Genomic DNA, 19690 nt, shown 5'->3' on the forward strand with positions numbered 1-19690 from the left:
AACCATCCCGTCTACCATCAAAATGTCATTGACTTCGCTACCATGTATGTGTATCGTCGAGTATCACTTACAATGACAAAACTCTGACCTTTGTTAACGGTTCTGTGGGTTCTACTTCCACTTGACTGGTCAACCACGAAACCAGATCACGGCACGAACACCAGCAAATGGTGTAAAAATACTCAACAAACTATTTAGGAATCTCGAGAATCAGTTTATCTCTAAATTGCGTCTACAGTACATGTATATCTAAATCTTCTGACACATTATTTATTTTATAGGCGAAGTGTAGTGATGTGGAGAAAATTGAGGTTTAACGTCGCGTCCAACGTTATTTCACTTATATATAGACGTGCGTGCGTGCGTGCGTGTGTGTACTCGCTTGTACTAGTTCGGACTAATGCCGATTTTATAGTGCTAGCTAGTTTAACATGAATACCCCACTCAGACATAGTAGACTGACTCCGAGCCGACAGGTCCTTGTTTTAGCCCCTTAATGCCGAGCGCCAGACAGGGTAACAATAAGTACCATCTTTTAACGTCTTTTGGTATGACGCGGCCGGGGATCGTACCCCGGACCTTCCGCTCTCCGGGCGGACCACTAGACCACGGAGGCGGTCGAGCGAGTGAGTTAGGATTGTCGCCGTTTTTAACAGTATTCCAGTTACATCACGGCGTGTCTGCAAAATGTGGGAGGAAAGTCCGAAGTGATGCAGGTATCAGACGTTTACCACTTTGGTGAAACCCACTACGCGGATTGGTGCAACCTACTAACATCACCCGGTCAAACCGGGATTCGAACCCTCGATAAGAGGTCCCTGGCCTGCCCAAGGGACGCAACTCTGCACAGCGAATTGCAGCGCATTAGACCGGACCTCCCGTGTCTCCATAGACGCAAGGAAAAGCACACACGTCTCGTAATTAACAAATACTGGGATTGACAGGTAACAGCAAATAAAATATTTGAGCAGATCAAAACATGGGTCGGATGTTCGACAGTGGGCTTCAATTGTCATTAACATTTACTGTTTCGTTTCGCTTTTTGCATTTTTTCGAGGTTGTTCTTTTCACTCGCCGACAACGCCACTCGCAATGAAAATAAAGGCTCGCATTTTTATGTTCTTATTTATTTATTCCTTGCCGGATACGCTCACCTATTTACGAACGCCTGGAATCGGCACTATTTGCAAGCGATTCATAGACACATGCTCATAATATAGTCGGAATTGTACAATCGACTCTTCTTTGGGGAGATAATTTTTTTTTATGAATATAGAAAGGGTTTTGTCGCTTTTGATTACTGAACTCAATGAAGTAAGAATAAAATCACTGGTTTGTTTTTCGGAGATATTTCTCACAAAAGTCTTGCACTACAAAGATTTCATCAGTTTGTGCATCATGTATCATATTGTCAAATTCAATCCGATTTCGTATCCTCTGTTCTAGAATTGATGGGAATATTTTACCTATAACAATAAAGAGCGATGGTGTGTGTGTGGGTGGTGCGGGTGGGTGGGTGGGGGAGGGGGGAGGGGGGGTGAACCCAATCGTCTAAGGCGCCGCAATTTGCTGTGCAGAGTTGCGTCCCTTGGACACGCCAGAAACCTATGATTGTGGGTTCGCTCCGATTATGTTTTCTAGGTTTGTCAGTACCATACCCGTGCTCGTGGGTTTCACCGAAGTGGTAAACGTCTGAGACCTGCATCACTTCAGGCTTTCCTCCCAGATTAAACTGACACGACGTCATATAACAGGAATACTGTTAAAAGCCGCGTTAAACCAAACTCACTCACCTACTCACTTATAAAGGGAGAAAATCATTCCTGGGTTCCAATGTCTTCTAATCCACTACAATCAGATAAAGAATAAAAAGTAGATTTAGATATTGTACAATATTTGTAGAATGTTTGTAAATATCATGCCTACACCAGGTGCTTTACCAGTTCAAGCTTTTAAACAACTGCCCTTACCATACCATCGGTGATGGTTGTGGATAGTGTATCTGTATTTGTAATGTTACAGAAACACGACTACATTAAACTACGGTTATAACGAACACGCTTATAACGAACTGACCGATATAACGAACTTATTTTATAGTCCCGACCATTTGTTGAATATATGCTGTATATCTGCTTAAAACGAACTACGGTTATAACGAACTGAAATTAGTGGTCCCTTTGAGTTCGTTATAACCGTAGTTTACTGTATTATCATGGTCATGTTTTACAATGAAGTCTTTGACATGTTTATCAACATCACTTTGCTGTTGTTTATCTTTGATATTTAATTTTTTTATAGTAGTTTTGCCAATGTGGACTTGACACACTGTTGTTAACAGTGATAAGGATTTGATCTTTTTCCGAACATTTTACAGTCGCTTGCCTGTACGTATACTGGGCATTCAACTTTCCAGCACGGTATTCTAAATGATCTCGGCTTTCTTTGGAAATGTATATGCTACACCCCATCTGTGCAACTGCCCATTACGTACATTGGACAGGCAGGTAGCCCAATGGGTGCAATGGGCAATACAGCTTACCAAATGCACGCAATGTGCAAACAATTATCTGCTTATTGTATGCAATTGGGCAACAGTTGTGAATGAAAAATAATTCTCAAAATTTTTCACAGCTTGCTCATTTCACGCAACTGACAGGTAATTGTTCTACCCAAAGCAAGCAATTAAAATTGGTATTGTTTTATATGTTTTGTTTTTGATTAAGTAAATTCAATTATTGAGTGCATAAACAGTAATAAATAACAACAAATATGTGATCAGGAAATACAATTTTGGGAGTTGATATATATACACGAATATATAATTCTTTTAGCACATTCAGAGTCAAGTCAATGAGGTTGTCTCTATCAACTTTGTACAGTGTTCCTTTAACGACCTCGAAATGATTGTCAGCCCCATAAAGTTATTTGACAGGTTTTGCAGTCCCTGCACACACACACACACACACACACACACACACACACACACACACACACGTGCATGCACGTCGCTATATAGTGCAAAAATCGTGGACGCGATTGTGACTTCGTTAACCCTCTGGATGCCATTTGGACATAAATGTCCCTACACAAAACGCAGTTGCTGTGCCAGAGGGACATATATGTCCTTCTGAAACATCATGTTAAAAGAATTGAATTACCCCAAGCCCATAGCAATTGCAACATCGCAAAAAGCAGTAAATTTCCAACACATCTGTGTCATTTTCACAACTCTACAGTAAATAAATTACGCATATGGAGTTAGTCAAGATCCCCTTGTTTACACTTTCGTTCAAATGTGCCGCCATTGAAATATTTTTTCATTTCGAACAAATTGCACCGACTGACTGAAAATCCACAGGAATGTTTGAAACCTTCATAAATATTTTGGTTGAAAGATTGAAAATGGTCAAATATCTACCCATCTATGTATTAATTAGCTAATGAAACCAACTAAATGCCCAGTTTATCGATGGTGAATGGAGTGTATATTTATTTATGTATAGAGGACATCAGTTACTCACTATTTGACTTGCAGCATCACATCGACATCGATTATCAAACTTGCCGTTACCAAGCCATGCCATGTATACCTCAGTAGAGATTCAGTATTTGGTTTAGTCTGTTTGTGATGTCTATTTTCGAAGCTGTGTGTACGCACATATTGTGTCCTGCCATGAACACTATGTAAACACCAACCTTTAAACAGTTCCAGTAGAAGTAAGACGTTCATGTTTACAGTATTGCTGTTGACAGACCCGTGAAGGTCCGTGGTAGAAGAGGTCTTCGGCAACCCATGCTTGCCGTAAAAGGCGACTGTGCTTGTAGTGAGAGGCGACTAACGGGATCGGGTGGTCAGGCTCGCTGACTTGGTTGATGCATGTCATCGGTCCCAAATGCGTGGATCGATGCTCATGATACCAATCACTGGATTGTCTGGTCCAGATTCGATTTTTTTCACAGACCGCCGTCATATAGCTGGACTATTGCTGAGTGCGGCGTCGAAGAACAAACACACAAACAAACAAACAATTTAGTTCTCACCATATCTGCTACATTTTCTACTGGTTTGTCAGTCTTAACTCTCTCTTTACGATGTAGTCCGACTGATGCCTTATCCCTGGTTTTATTTCCATGTCACAGCAAGCTTCTAACAAATTTCGCAATAAATGGTTCATCACTACCACATTTTGGGTCAACATTTCCAATTAACAACTGCTCAAAAGCGCCTTGACAATAATTTAATTGCATGGATCGATGCGCATGATATTAATCACTGGATTGTCTGGTCCAGACTCGATTATTTACAGACCACCGTCATATAGCTGGAATATTGCTGAGTGCGGCGTTAAATAACAAACCAACCAACCAACCAACCAACCTGTAAGTATGCAGGAGCCAAACTATGCATTTACGGTACTGTACATTTAAGATACGACATAACAGAAAGCAATGATGAATTTATACCTTTAAGATACATTAGACAAAGCTCTCAATAAAACACACTTCAATCGAAGCTATGTAAAACAATGCAGTGATTCCTGTTCCGTAACCTTATTTATTCTCGAAACAAATCCGTTCGCGTGACAAATATAATCACTTGACCATTTGAGCGTAATTACTTGCGTTTTGTGAAGAGTATGAGTGAAAAACAATGTCATTGTTCTAATTCGATTAGATCTCGGCGCCTTGCCAAGCATAGAATATTTTTTCTACAATCTTGAATCTTTTAACGCACGACTCTGGAAACAATATATGCATGCATGATATATTTGACATTCATCCGTCAATCCACTGATCATACATAATCTCACTAATTGAGTGAGTGAGTGAGTGAGTTGGGTTTAACGCCGCTTTTTACAGTATTGCAGTTATATCGCGTGTCAACTTTATGTGGGAGGAAAGCTCGAAGTGTACAGGTCTCAGACGTTTACCACTTCGACGAAACCCACGAGCACGGTATGGTGCTAACAAACCTAGAAGCATAATCGGGGCGAACCGGGATTCCAACCCACTGTCATAGGTCCCCAAGGGACGCGACTCTGCACAGCGAATCGCGGCGCCTTAGACGCCCACTAAATGGATATGATGCATGATTCAATGTTATGAAAGAGATCAAATATTGTTTTCACCTAACCCTAACCATAACCCTAACCATAACCCTGGGGAGCTCACCATTTGATATTATAGAGGGGCTTCGAGGGGTGCCTCGCACAAAAATCCTTTCAGAGTAAACATTTGTAGGTCTCTTGCAATCCCAAATCCACAACGGCATTGAGCTAGCACTATACATTGGCATCAGTCCGGACTAGTACAAGCAGCCACACACACACACACACCAAAATGCAGTTGCTATATAAGTGCAACAATTTTGGACGCGACGTTAAACACCATTTCACCTCACCTCACCTCACCTCACCTCACCTCTTCCATCCATGGCATCACCGAAGGCTGAGGGAGGTACTAGAGTGCTGGTGTCCGGGGACCCAGAGAGGGAACATATGGCACTGTGTACACAGCTAGCTATGGCAGGGACACCCTGTCACGCGAAGCAGATTCGATTTGCCGTCAGTTATCATGCAACATGATGCAACACTGTATATGTCGATTCCAACGATGATAGAGCACCTAGGTCTCGATCAGACTGCATTTAGAAACATGTGCCAAACTTGACATTGGCATTCGATTTAGTGTTTAACAAGGTCATTCTTCACTTCATGAAGCCAATCCACGGAATGGGAACGGGAGGCCAAATCGTTTGAGCCCCGATTATGTTTCTAGGTTTGTCAGCACCACACACGCTCGTGGATTTCACCAAAGTAAAAAACCATCTAAAACTGCATAACTTCACGCTTTCCACCAACATCAAAATGACACGCCATGGTGTAGTCAAAGTCAAAATAAGTTTATAGTACAAAAGGCCTATGCAAGAGAAAGTTAGCATGTAAATCCAATCATAAATGTTACATGCGATATACACGTTGTTTGATTAATTCATTTCTTTTGGCTAATGCATGCTTTATATATAGAGAAGGATTTGATATATTAGATTCGTTCTTTGGCGCCAGAATAACTCCAAAGGCGTTTATCGGTGACATTGCCATTAAATAATATTTTATATATTTCTTTTGAAGATCATTGTAAAATGGACAGACAAAGCCAAAATATATTTCATTTTCTATATCTATATCACATAATAGGCAAATTCTTCTCTAGACAGTTTTCTTCCTTTATTTACAAATAGGTCGAGTAAATCAAGTCGATATTTGATGCAATGTTTCTTAAGTCTCTCAAGTGAGTATTGATAAATATATTTCTGGTTGAAGTAAAGTCTTAAAAGTTTTGAACTATCCTCTTAAGTGGAATGCCATTTTAGGTAGAACATATATATAGACCGATTTCGAAATTCATTAAGAAACATATTTACATTTCCCAAATAAAAAAAAGTCTTATATGCAGTGTCCAAGTTTTCTTTCTAATGTTATCTAAATGTAGAAGCATGTTACAAGCTAATTGAGGGAGACGTTGTTCATGTATATGCATATAAACATCTAATCTGAGAGTTAATATATAATGGGTATCTACCAGAATCACCATTAACCATACAATTTGGTGTAGAAGATCCGACATAAAGAAACTTTTTACATGCTAATAAGTGAACCTTCTCTATACAGTCATAACGTTCAAATTCCCATACTTCAGAACCATACAATAAAATTGGTTGTAACGCGATGGTGTAACGGAACACTCTTTTCATGGAATCTAATGTTAAGAATGAAGATACACATACTGAAGATATGTAGGGTAATCTGCAGAAATGGAGATGGTCAAGTGTAAATGTGTTTGATCCATGGTCATGAGGAGGTGTTCATTCCGGGTCTAGTCGTTGCAATAATTATGTATGTGTATCTGAGACGTGTTTCTGTGCCCATTTTCCCGATGCAAGAGAGTTAACTGACTTTGAAATTCCAGTTTCCACCCTTGCCGAACTAGGCTGGAATTACTGGGCTCGATCGGAGCGCCACCAGTCTCTATTACCAGTTATGTCCCCTCTAAGCCTCTCCTATGGACCAATGAGATTCCACCTCTCGTATCACTTGCGTTTGCTTGACCCAAAATGGTGGCGCCCAGTCAAGACGATCTGATCGATAACCAAGATCTATATTGTGATAAAACGGGTCTTACGTCGCGAAATACATCAAATCACGTGAGCTCCTTGATTAAAAACATGAAAAGATTTGGAAAATATCTGCTGACAACGAATTGGCGATGCACATGCTTTGCAAATCCTGCAATCGACCCAAAATGTGCACAACAGTTTACGAATCAGTGTGCGACTTTGAATGGACTATGAATAGACTCGTTAGTCCAGCCAAAATGTAACTCCATAGTACCAGCCTATTCCGGCAAGGGTGGAAACTGGACTTTTATAGTCAGTTAACTCGGGAAGATGCTCTGTGCCAAAGACGAATGACGAATGTAAAATGCCGGGCAAAATAAAGTATACACTTGAAAATTGACTTGGCCAAACAATTACAAACTTTACCAAAACATTACTGGTCTGAAAACAATCGCCGAAAAACTGTAAACCTAAAGGCTAAACAACTACAATGATACTCGTATCAAATACAGCACCATCGAGACCCGTGAAGATCCGGGGTAGAATAGGTCTTCAGCAACCCATGCTTGCCGTAAAAGGCGATTATGCTTGTCGTAAAAGGCGATTAACGGGATCGGGTGGTCAGGCTCGCTGACTTGGTTGAGGCATGTCATCGATCCCAATTACGTGGATCGATGCTCATGATATCAATCACTGGATTGTCTAGTCCAGACTCGATTATTTACAGACCACCGTCATATAGCTGGAATATTTCTGAGTGCGGCGTTAACCAACCAGCCAACCAACCAACCAACATCACCATCGAACTATTTTTTGTTTGTTTCATTTTCAGCTACCATCATACTTTCGTTAAATTAGCAGTTACTGTGTCATTTTCAGCATACCGTAAAGAAATTACTAAATTGAGAGATAATTGTATTATATGTTAAACTACAAAACTGACAACATTAAAATATCATTTACGGATTCTGTTAAAATTACGAGGTAGGATAAAAATACCGGTATAGGAAAGTTCCATGTCCCAGTGTCTCACAATAAGCCTTTTTTTGTTATACTTGCACGATTTAAACTTTTGACGTGATCAAATACAAGAGAATGCCTTAAATTAGCGAGAAACGGTTCATCTGTACAGTAAGCCGAACTAGACTCGTGCGCCGCTCTTGTGTATTGTGGACTGTGTTCCGTCTAAACACAAGCATGCTTTTTAGATTTGCGCAAATAATCGCATTCTCTTCGCCACATGATTGTGATTTGTGCTGACGAGATATTTAACCGGTATTGTAACTTTAATGTATCAAATAACCCGTCCACGTACATTTCATGATTATCACATTACTTGCAACTGTTTTGTCACGTTTTGTCACGTTTTGTCTCCTGTGGGATGACATTGCTGCAAGGTTAAAGGTCAAGGCCTTTGTTCGTGAGTACAGAGGATAATTTCCATAATTGAATGTCTTCATCGTGATAATATTATGAGTTAAGATTTAAAAAAAATCCAGTTTGATAAATCTTCCCATGATCTGTTATTTGTTATCACTGTCATAGCGACTGATTTACGACTACCATTGTCTGAAGTACATTTGACTCCGAAGGCAAATTACCCTGTAGCCGTGTCTCCCAAACTTAATTGTTATTACGTTTTAGGCGCTAATCCCCGTTGTTAATCCACACCAACATTTCATTGTATATTGACTGACAGCCAAACTGGACTACTTTATCACTTCCCGTTAATTACTGTTATTTATAGTATGACATTTATTGCCTTAATTGTGTTGTGTCGATTCGTCACCCCCAGAAGTCCCATGTCCAGAGCAACGTCATTGTCTTTCCATTGTTGTTCATTACTATATATGTGCTACCATTACACTGTTACTAGGGTGATAGTCAGACTTTGTATTCCGAGTGCTGGTGTAGGGACGACCTCGAGCAGGATGTGCCGCTCGTAGGAAACGCCCTGAGGTGAGCTGGAGCTCCGCTCACCTCTTGTACGCCTGAGCTGGAAGGTCCGCTCATCGCTGTTTTTGTGTTGTCAGAGCAGGTATTCCGCTCATTGTGCAATTGTTGTTTATTGTTTACATGTTGTGCATAAAGCGTTCCGGGACAGTGATGTCGATTTTGTCCTTTATTCCCCGAAGAGCTAATTCCCCGTCAACATGCGCGTTGACATCACATTGAGATATTTGTGTCTACTTTCTATACGAATAAATACTATGTACTAATCATAAAATTGTGATAAAGCAAACTTTAAAAATTGAATGTCTGTTTCTTTTTCACCAGCAAGAGTCACCAGCTGATTAAAACAGAGCAAATCCAAAGACAGTCAAAGCGATGCACAAGCGAGTTGTGTACCTTAGTCGTGGAGCTTTGAGTGAGTGAGTTTTACGCCGCTTTTAGCAATATTCCAGCAATATCACGTCTGGGGACAGCAGAAATTGGCTTCACACATTGTACCCATGTCGGGAATCGAACCCGGATCTTCGGCGTGACGAGCGAACGCTTTAACCACTAGGCTACCTAACCGCCCCCTTTGAGCTTTGAACAAATATTCCAACCATGCTACCGACTCAGCCCTTCACCCGCTGATATACGGTAGACAGGGAGCCGGATGTCCGATACTCTTTAAGTGAATGAGTGAGTGAGTATGGTTTTACGCCGCTTTTAGCAATATTCCAGCAATATCACGGCGGGGGACACGAGAAATGGGCTCCACACATTGTACCCATGTTGGGAATCGAACCCGGGTCTTCGGCGTGACGAGCTAACGCTTTAACTACTAGGCTACCCGACCACTTTAAGAGAGGGCCCGTTACTCAATATTATTCAAAAAGACAAATCTTACTGACCTAAACACGTCGATGCGACCAAGAATCCTCTACGAAATAATTTGCTGCAGTACAGCCAATGTTGAATTGAACTTCATTTTCATAGCACGCTACTTTTAACACTTCAAATAACTAAAAAACTTCTTTCTTTATGAGTTGAGAGTATTTTAGCTCCAATGAACAATGTCAGCTGTTGTTAATTTCAAGCACAAGGAAGTGACAGAGATCACCTGTCACCTCACGGCAGGTGCCCACGTGTCAACTTGCAAATATAATTTCGTAATATTAGCATATCGTAGGAACATTTTAGTATATAATCTAAAGTAGTATTATGCTTCCAATTTCACCCTATGAAGTCATGACTAAGACATTTGTTTGCTAACAGTGACAAAACCCATAAAGCAAAATCCATAAGCAAGGTCCTTTCCACAATTTCCACTGTATCTTAAGCACATGTGTGTGAAAATCACTCTCAAACAATAACGTCACAGCGAATAGTTGCAAGATTGCTGGTGCGGCGTTAAGCAGTTATCAATTACTCACTTTCTCGAATGGTGATGATACCAGGTTTTCGCGAAAAGGTTAGCGTATCCTGCTTCATCGGTGCACCCGTCACAAACACATGCAAATGCATGTCAACTGTTCATTAAGAAAAACACGGGTGCAAAAAGGGATTTTCATCAGACATATTTTTTGCCACCCATGATGCGTCTAATTTAGAAATGTCTTCCACATGGCGAACACAAAACTTGTTGAAGGTTTACTGAGGACTGAGCTGTAACAAGAGTAATGTGACGCTCTTCGAACTCTTCGTTGAAAGAGCATGCGCCATTGTACCAAACAATGCGTGAAGTGTAAACACAAACACGTTTGAGCCGCTGGGGTATTGATCGACATGAACGGAGCGTTAACAATTTGAAAAGTGAAGTGATCGCCCTTGTCACACAATCGTGTGTATAGTTTTTTTGTCACTCTGAAACTTTATGCATAGATCTAGATATAAAACACATTGAGGCCGTGTCACTTATTTCCAGCTCAGTTGGGCAAATCTGTGTACAGGAATTGGCTATTTGTCAATTATGAGCCATATCAGATCATGGATATACTTGCTGTTTAAGTTAATCATCTCTGCCGAATTTACTTGTTTGATTTTGCCAATCTGAGCAGAAAATGTGACTTGCATCCTCACAGAAACAAATCCGCAAAAAAAAGGGTGTGGGGTGGGGTGGGGTGGGGAAAGTGAAGGGAGCATCTCTTGACACTAGAAATAATGAATTAGCTGACCGGGGGGACTATCAGCATTGCACACTCAGGGCAGGAAGGTATATCTGTATATATACGACATATACGACGTTTTGTATAAGAATTTACCGAAACGTTAGAGTTGACTGTACAGTATTTTATCCGGAAGTATTCCGAAATAAGATAATGAGACCTCTTAGGTGTATCTCGGTTACAATTCAAGCTACTCCTGGAGTGCAGGCCGATATTTCTAAAAATGTATGGTACAAATGAGAAACGTACATTTGAAAATATAGACAAAAAGTTTATTTTTTTGGTTTCAGCGTACAGTCACTATGACAGAATATACACAGTTGTTTTATTTCACAAGAAATGGAAAATGATGTCAGTATTCCACAGCCTGCGAGGAACCAAAGTGAACCACCATACGAACAGTCATTCCTTGACAACCAGTCTACCCGCTTGGATCCTCATTTGGAATTAAATGTTCTATGTTCTTAATAAGAGGTGTAGCTGCGTTTCTTTCCATAATATCCCCCTTTGCCCCCGTTGCTTGAGGAGGCCCTTGCACTAGCTCTAGCAAAAGCTCTTGCCCGAGCACTTGCTGAGCCGCCTGAGCCACCTGATCCGCCTGAGCCTCCTGAGCCTCCTGAGCCGCCTGAGCCACCTGAGCCACCTGAGCCACCTGATCCTCTTCTTCCTGCTGCACTTGCAGAAGCTCTTGCTCTAGCACTTGCTCTAGCAAGAGCTCTCCTGAGGAATGCGTATGCGCCGTTGCCATTATCATCATCACCATTATCATCGTTGTCGTCGTTGTCTCCCCAACGATCATCATCATCCCAGTCATCATTATCATCGTTGTCGTCGTCGTCTCCCCAACGATCATCATCCCAAAGATCATCGTCATCCCAATCATCGTTATCGTCGTCTCCCCAACGATCATCGTCATCCCAATCATCGTTATCGTCATCTCCCCAACGATCATCGTCATCCCAGTCATCCCAGAAATCATCATTATCGTCATCAAAATCATCACCATTGTCATCGCTCCAGTCATCATCATCCCAGCCAAAGTCATCCCAGTCATCACCATTGCCATTACCATTTCCATTACCATTGTCGCCGTTGCCGTTGCCGTTGCCGTTGCCATTGCCGTTGCCGTTGCCGTTGCCGTTGCCGTTGCCGTTGCCGTTGCCATTGCCATTGCCCCAGCCATTGCCATTGCCATTGCCATTACCGTTGCCATTGCCATTGCCATTGCCATTGCCATTGCCATTGCCGTTGCCGTTGCCGTTGCCATTGCCATTATCGTCACCGCAGTCGTCATCGTCATCATATCCAAAGCGTCCAAATCCTCCAGATCCGAAGCTTCTAGAGCGACTAGATCCGCGAGAACCTCCGGAGCCACCAGAGCCAAACGATCCAGCTCGAGCAGAAGCAGATGCATCAGCAGAGGCGCTAGAAGAGCCGAAATTGAAACCGCCTGAGAAACCAGAACCGGCGTTTGCAGCAGCACTAGCACTAGCACGAGCAGAGGCTTGAGCAAATTGACCTAGAAGGGCGGCGATGTTAGCAGATGCCGAGGCATCAGCAGAAGCCGAAGCAGAGGAGGATCCAAACCCACCAAATCCACCACCACTGGCACGGGCAGCTGCATTAGCTCTTGCGCTTGCACTTGCTGATCCAAATCCCAAACCGCCAAAGCCGCCACCGTTTCCGCCGCCAAAGCCGCCACCGTTTCCGCCGCCAAAGCCGCCGCCGTTTCCTGCGCCGTTTCCGCCACCAAATCCGCTTCCGCCACCAGCACCACCAGCACCACCAGCACCAGCACCAGCACCAGCACCACCGGAGAGCACGCTAGTGAGGAGGCTGACAACAGTTGAAAGAAGGTTGAGGATGGCCCCATCGTCGTCGTCGTCATCGTCGTCATCATCATCGTCATCATCGTCATCATCATAAATTTCGTATTCATCATCGTCATCATCGTCATCATCATCATCGTCGTCGTCATCGTCATCATCATCATCATCGTCGTCGTCGTCATCATCATCATCATCATCATCCCAGCCTCCTGAGCCACCACCTCCTCCACCACCTCCAGAGAGGAAGTTCAGGAGACCCGGTAGAGGTCCGCCAACGACTCCGATGGGGAAGCCTTCTGGGAAGGGAGCCTCTGGGTAAGGCTCTGGACGGCCGCCACCGTACAGCCAGCTATCATCGTTGCCATTTCCATTTCCATTTCCATTGCCATTGCCATTGCCATTGCCATTGCCATTGCCATTTCCATTGCCATTGCCATTATCATAACCATTATCATAACCATTGCCATTGCCATTATCATAACCATTATCATAACCATTGCCATTGCCATTGCCATTATTATAACCATTATCATAACCCTTTTTGCCATAGCCTTTGGACTTCCAGCCATAGCCAGGTTTGACACGGTCATCTGCAAATAGAAATGATACAGATAATTTTACAGGATAAACGTCATCAATGTTCAGATGATACACATGAAATGGCGTTTAACGTTAATTAACATTGTCAGTGAAGAGATATGTCTAAAGTGGCATTCACTGCACTTGGTAGAAAGCTCATGACGGGGCTGTCAGGTGCGAATTGTAATATTTCGTTATTAAAAATCTCAAGTCTTACCTTTTCTAATGGTGATGGAACAGTCGCATGTAGCTTGATTGTAAGCTGTGCCGACGGCACACCACATGGCTTTCCATCCTACCCCAGGAATGAACTGTTCAAACTTCCTTTTGTCCCCTTTGTATGGCCTTTTATCGCACGGTGCTATCAGTGGAGTAAAGAACAACATTGATACCATCAGACAAAAATGTGCAAGATATAGTGCGTGAGAGAGTGAGTGAATATGGTTTTACGCCGCTTTTAGCAATATTACAGCATTATCACGGCGGGGGACACCAGAAAGGCGCTTCACACATTGTACCCATGTTGGATATCAGATTTGGGACAGGGCCACGTTCCACAAAGCGATCTAAGAGCTACGATTGTCGTAAGTCTATGTTAAAGTATGAGAGTTGCGATCATCTTGTTTAGGGGAACGGGTACCTGGACACCAGCCCAAAGTGGAGCAAATCCTAGACGTTTATACCATTGGTTAACCCCCCCTTCCCCCCCCCCCCCCCTCTCCTGGAACAATAATCAGGTTTCGAGCCCATCCTGGCACGCCTAAGGGACGAAACTCTGCCCAATGAATTGTGAGCAGCATAGACGAATGTGCCATCCCTGCCCTACACACATTCATATAGGCGGTTCAGTGATCGATCGCATTAATCCATTCGCATACAGATATGCAATCTATCCACATGCGTCACATGTATAGCAATGATTGAATGCAGGTATGGATAGTTACTGATATTCAACAAAAGAACTGCACTTTTTTTCCACTCAAAGATATAGCCCGGCATTGCATGAACCTAAATCGGTCAGTAATAAATAAGATTTCAAGGATGTCATATAGGAGTTATTCTTTGATTAAATTAAAAAAAAGTATGTTCTTGATATGAAATAGGAGGCCGACGAAATGCTTAACAGTAACTTCAATCAAAAATTGTGTGAGGAATGGCCATTGCACGTTTGGCTTACATGTGAAACTATTCTAATATAAAATATACACACAATATATTTGTCAACAAAAAGGTTCTCATCTGATAAAACTCCGTACTCTTAGAAATAAATGCATCGAAAACCCACTCCATAACTTTAAGAAATCTTTCCTGAAGTCCTGAATATTGTCCACTATGCAATTCCCAATCCATGTATCTGTTTATAAATCAGTGTCAAATAGTGACGATACATGTGTTCGCGAAAAGGTGAACGTATCCTTCCCATCCGAGCATACAGTATTCAATAAACTTCGAAATACGAGTTACTGAATGTTATATCACAAAGACACAAACTCTATCACGCCATGTGATACCGCCTCCGTGGTCTAATGGTAGAGCGTCCGCCCGGAGAGCGGAGGTCTGGGGTTCGATTCCCGGCCGCGTCCTACCAAAAGACGTTAAAAGATCGTACTTGTGGTTACCCTGTCTGGCGCTCGGCATTAAGGGGCTAAAACAAGGACTGATCGGCTCGGAGTCAGTATACTGTGTCAGAGTGGGGTATTCATGTTAAATTACGGCATGGTATCTCAGTGAGCTAGCACTATAAATCGGCATCAGTCCGGACTAGTACAAGCAGCCACACACACACACATACACGTGCATGCACGTCGCTATATAAGTGCAATAATCTTGGACGCGACACTAAACTCCATTTCACCTCATCTCACCATCACGTCATGTGTGACATGGGTCTGGTCCAGAGGCTGAACGTTTGATCAACGATCCACGCCACAAGTAGATGACAACAATCAGGCAGATCAAGAAGCCTAACCACCCTATTTCCTTCGGCCGTTTCGACAGACATCATAAACTGAGCATTTTGTGACCCAACTGAGTTATAGGACATTCAATGAAAGAGACATATAAAAGATAATATGAAATAACCTACGTTTCTTTACTGCGTATCCTGTGGCCACCACCAAAAGACACGCGAGAGGGACGAAACACTTCATTTTGAAAGATGCGGGCCAACGAAATTCTGAAAAATAAAGAGAAAAATAGAATTCTTTCATTTGAAGAAGAGTTGTACCAAAATATCATGCTAACAAAGCTGAAGTACACATATCAAAAATAAAATACGCGAATGATTTTAAGAAACGAAGGTAAATGACAGAAATGAAGTAATTTTGAAAGCAAAATTAATTTTCCGAGGAATGTATTTAACATTACTGATAAAGTATAGAAGGTATGGAAAACAGTAACACAATATCCCAACAATGGTTTAGAATATCCACGTTTGCGGGAACAGTTCCGATTCTGTATGCCAATCCACTTTTCACACTTACTCACCTATTTGGCTCTGCCCGCCCGGACAGCTGTGGATTAAGCAAGGTAGCTGTTGTGGCGGATTCAGAACCTGTTTCAGTTTTATAAGCAACCCAAATGTTTGAGCATGCGCAGTGAAGTCTCCGTAATGCGCGTTGACAGCAAGCCAGTGCTACCTCGTGTCTACGTGAATTATTATTGGGCGGAACCTGGTTCGCCAAAATTTGCGACATGTGTCATTTTTATGGTGATACTACGACGTCGACACGGGATTGCCATAGAATGACCGCTATACACCACTGAACTTTACATTTGAAATCTCATAAATCACGAAGCCCGTGAAGATCCGGGTTAGAATTAGTCTTCAGCAACCCATGCTTGTCGTAAGATGCTTGTCGTGACTTTGTTCATGCATGTCATCCTACCCCAGTTGCTTAGATCGATGCTCATGATGCCAATCACTGGTTTGTGTTCCAGACTCCATTATTCACAGACCGCCGTCATGTAGCTGGTGTTAAACAACAAACAAACAAACAAAAAATCAAAATAAATAACCAAGAATTCTTAAAGAAAGTAAATGCAAAATCCAAATTCAAATAGGCCATTGCTTTTTAACAAACTGCTTTATCAGTGTTTTTATGCCATTCTGGACAGGTTCATAAGACTATGTTGGGGTCCGAGATTCGCCCTGATTAAGATTTGAAACGTACGTTTTGTCCAGATTAAATATAGGTGCATCAAATCATCGTTTGTAACCTCTACATTATTGCACATTTTCAAAGGAAAATGTTACAAAGACTTCATGATGAGTGAGTGAGTGAGAGAGAGTGATTAACGCCGATTTTAAAAGTATTCCAGTTATATTGCGGGGTGTCAGCTTAATGTGGGAGGAAAGCCCGAAGTGATGCAGGTCTCAGACGTTTACCACTTCGGTGAAACCCACGAGCACGGGTATGGTGCTGACAAACCTAGAAACATAATCGGGGCGAACCGGGATTCGAACCCACAATCATAGATTTCTGGCGTGCTCCAAGGGACGCAACTCTGCACGGCGAATCGCGGCGCCTTAGACGACTGGGCCAACCGTGCCCCCGACTTCATGATGAAGCAGCTGAATTAATTTAGCTTATCGATAGCTTGAGTTCAAAATGTATGAAAACCTTACTGATAAATGAATATCTTCAGGTCTGTCATAAGACAAATGGGACTTGGATGCTACAAATTGCTATGCAGAGTTACGTCCCGTAGACGTGCAAGAATCCAATGAACATATGACGTTTGGTTTGTTAGTGTTATTCTCGTGCTCGTGGGTTATTTAAAGTGGTAAACGTCTAAGACCTGAATTACTTCGGGGTTCCCTCTCTACTGATAGTATTGATATAATGTTAAAAGCGGAGGTGAGGTGAGGTGAGGTGAGGTTAGGTGAGGTGAGGTGAGGTGAGGTGAGGTGAAATTGGGTTTAACGTGGCATTCAAGATTATTGCACTTTTTGCGACGAACATAACCCTTTCATGCCGAGCGGCAGGCAGGGTAACAATAAGTACCATGTTGTAACGGCTTTTGGTATATGACGCGGCCGGGGATCGAACCCCGACCTTTCGCTCTCTAGACAATTTTCAGTGATACCATTCATTTCATCTGCACCACCATTTTGCCTTTACGCCCAATGGAATGTTTCGTGAATCAGTAGTTTTATTCTTTAATAAAACAGGGAATAATTTTATTATTTTATTTCACACACCAGCAACAATGAATCTACCATCAAAGGTTTATACCAACAGTGACATGTACTTTTAGCTCCTTTGGACAAAGCAACGTGTCTCGTGCAATGAACAATTTTATTAACACTGATTATTGCAGCATTGTGTAAATGCATGAATATTGGACCTTTGCGTAGGTATATGCTAGTTCAGATGCCTCGCATCCGGAGGAAAGCATTTAATCATTGTATCCGTACCTTTGGCATGGACGTGTCATGGGAGGTGTGGAAGGTATGTCATGTCATAACCGTTGGCACATTCCTGGGACATGCAATTGCGTGTCTTTTGAAACAAAGAGAGGCCCTCCCCCGCTTGATCGAGCAAACCAATGTGTAGATTTTGAAAAAGTTTTATCATTTTGGATATTCAGCAGTTGCTTTGTAGGAGTAAATTGGGAATATATTTCTGGGAATCTAAAGATGATCTGTGAGTTGACATAACTACTATTCTGTATGGCGATACAGAGGTGTGGTTTATTGTGTGAAAAGTAAGTTGTAAACACTCTCATAATATAACAATGAAAGAAGAAGTGCTTATACAAGGAACAGTAAGGTCCATCACTGTAACGTGTCGTTTAAATATGTTTTTAGTTAATACAAGTTGTAGATTATTATTAGGTAGGATACACTTGTAGATAAATAAGCATTTTGAACTGTTATCTGTCAGCAATGGTTCGGTTATTCATAAATTGAATTGTTCGAAACAGATTCATGCAACCGGGCACATTGCATTAACAGTTTTAGGTTTGGCCGACTTTGTTCTGTTGCCTGGATGCCATATGTAATTGTTCGCTTTCAAGCATGTTCACAAAATATCTACCTCAATGCGATGCTTGATCATTTAATGTAAAGAAATTTACATTAACGGCGTTGACAAGCAAAATGTACTGTTTAACCTTGAGACATCGTTCTTTTCAGTTTCTGATTTGTTGGGGACGATCGGGTAGCCTAGTGGTTAAAGCGTTCGCTCATCACGCTGAAGACCCGGGTTCGATGCCCGACATGGGTACAATGTGTGAAGCCCATGTCTGGTGTCCCCCTCCGAGAGATTGCTGGAATATTGCAAAACACGGTGTAAAATTCCATGCTCACTCACTCATTCTGATCTATAGAGCAGGAACATGATGTTGCAAGGGGAGACAACCATGTTTATTTCCGCTTGAGATAATCGTGTACAATATATATTGCAGATGCGATAGATATGAATTGCACGAGGTACTTGGTATCTCTATGATAATTAATGTGCCTGGAACGCTCGACTTTACACGACCGATAGGACGTGAAAGTACTATATGAGTATGAGTAGCAGTATCGTCATCTGCTATTGGTATGTAGGCTTACCACAGTTCGTTAAGATCAGAAGAACTCTGAGATATTCTGAAAATACTACAGTAACTACATCCAATGTTTATTAAATTTGACAAAATCGGTTCGCTGGTATATTGTCCTATCTAGATATGTACGATGACCATATAGAAATAGATGCAATGCTTTACACAGACGAATCAGTGGTTGAACGTCACTTTGAACAGTTTTTCAGTAATGTCACGGCATGTCAGAAGCCCAAATGGTATGCTAGGCTTAGACGTTTACCACAGGTATGGTGCTGAAGAGTCAAAAAACACAGTCAGGGACAAAATTGGATTCGAACCAAAGGCTGCTCACTGGATCCGGACGCACGTACACACACACACACACACACACACACACACACACACACACACACACACACACACACACACACACACACACACACACACACACACACACACACACACACACACACACACACACACACACACACACACACAGATGCTACATGGCATCTGATGCCAAACATTTC

The 19690-nt window shown here is 42.1% G+C and overlaps 1 protein-coding gene across 1 annotated transcript; it reads right to left on the reverse strand.

The window, feature by feature from the left end:
- Nucleotides 1-11611: 11611 nt before the first annotated feature.
- Nucleotides 11612-15781, reverse strand: LOC139464460 (uncharacterized). Its single transcript, XM_071245987.1, has 4 exons — nt 15712-15781; nt 13843-13986; nt 12604-13636; nt 11612-12552 (listed from the first exon to the last, which is right to left on the reverse strand). The coding sequence occupies exons 1-4, from the start codon at nt 15773-15775 to the stop codon at nt 11682-11684; spliced, it is 2112 nt and encodes a 703-aa protein (XP_071102088.1). The 5' UTR covers nt 15776-15781; the 3' UTR covers nt 11612-11681.
- Between the last annotated feature and the right edge of the window lie 3909 nt (nt 15782-19690).

This window comes from Haliotis cracherodii, unplaced genomic scaffold (genome assembly GCF_022045235.1).
Source record: "Haliotis cracherodii isolate W230 unplaced genomic scaffold, xgHalCrac1.p SCAF_17, whole genome shotgun sequence".
Taxonomy (NCBI): domain Eukaryota; kingdom Metazoa; phylum Mollusca; class Gastropoda; order Lepetellida; family Haliotidae; genus Haliotis; species Haliotis cracherodii.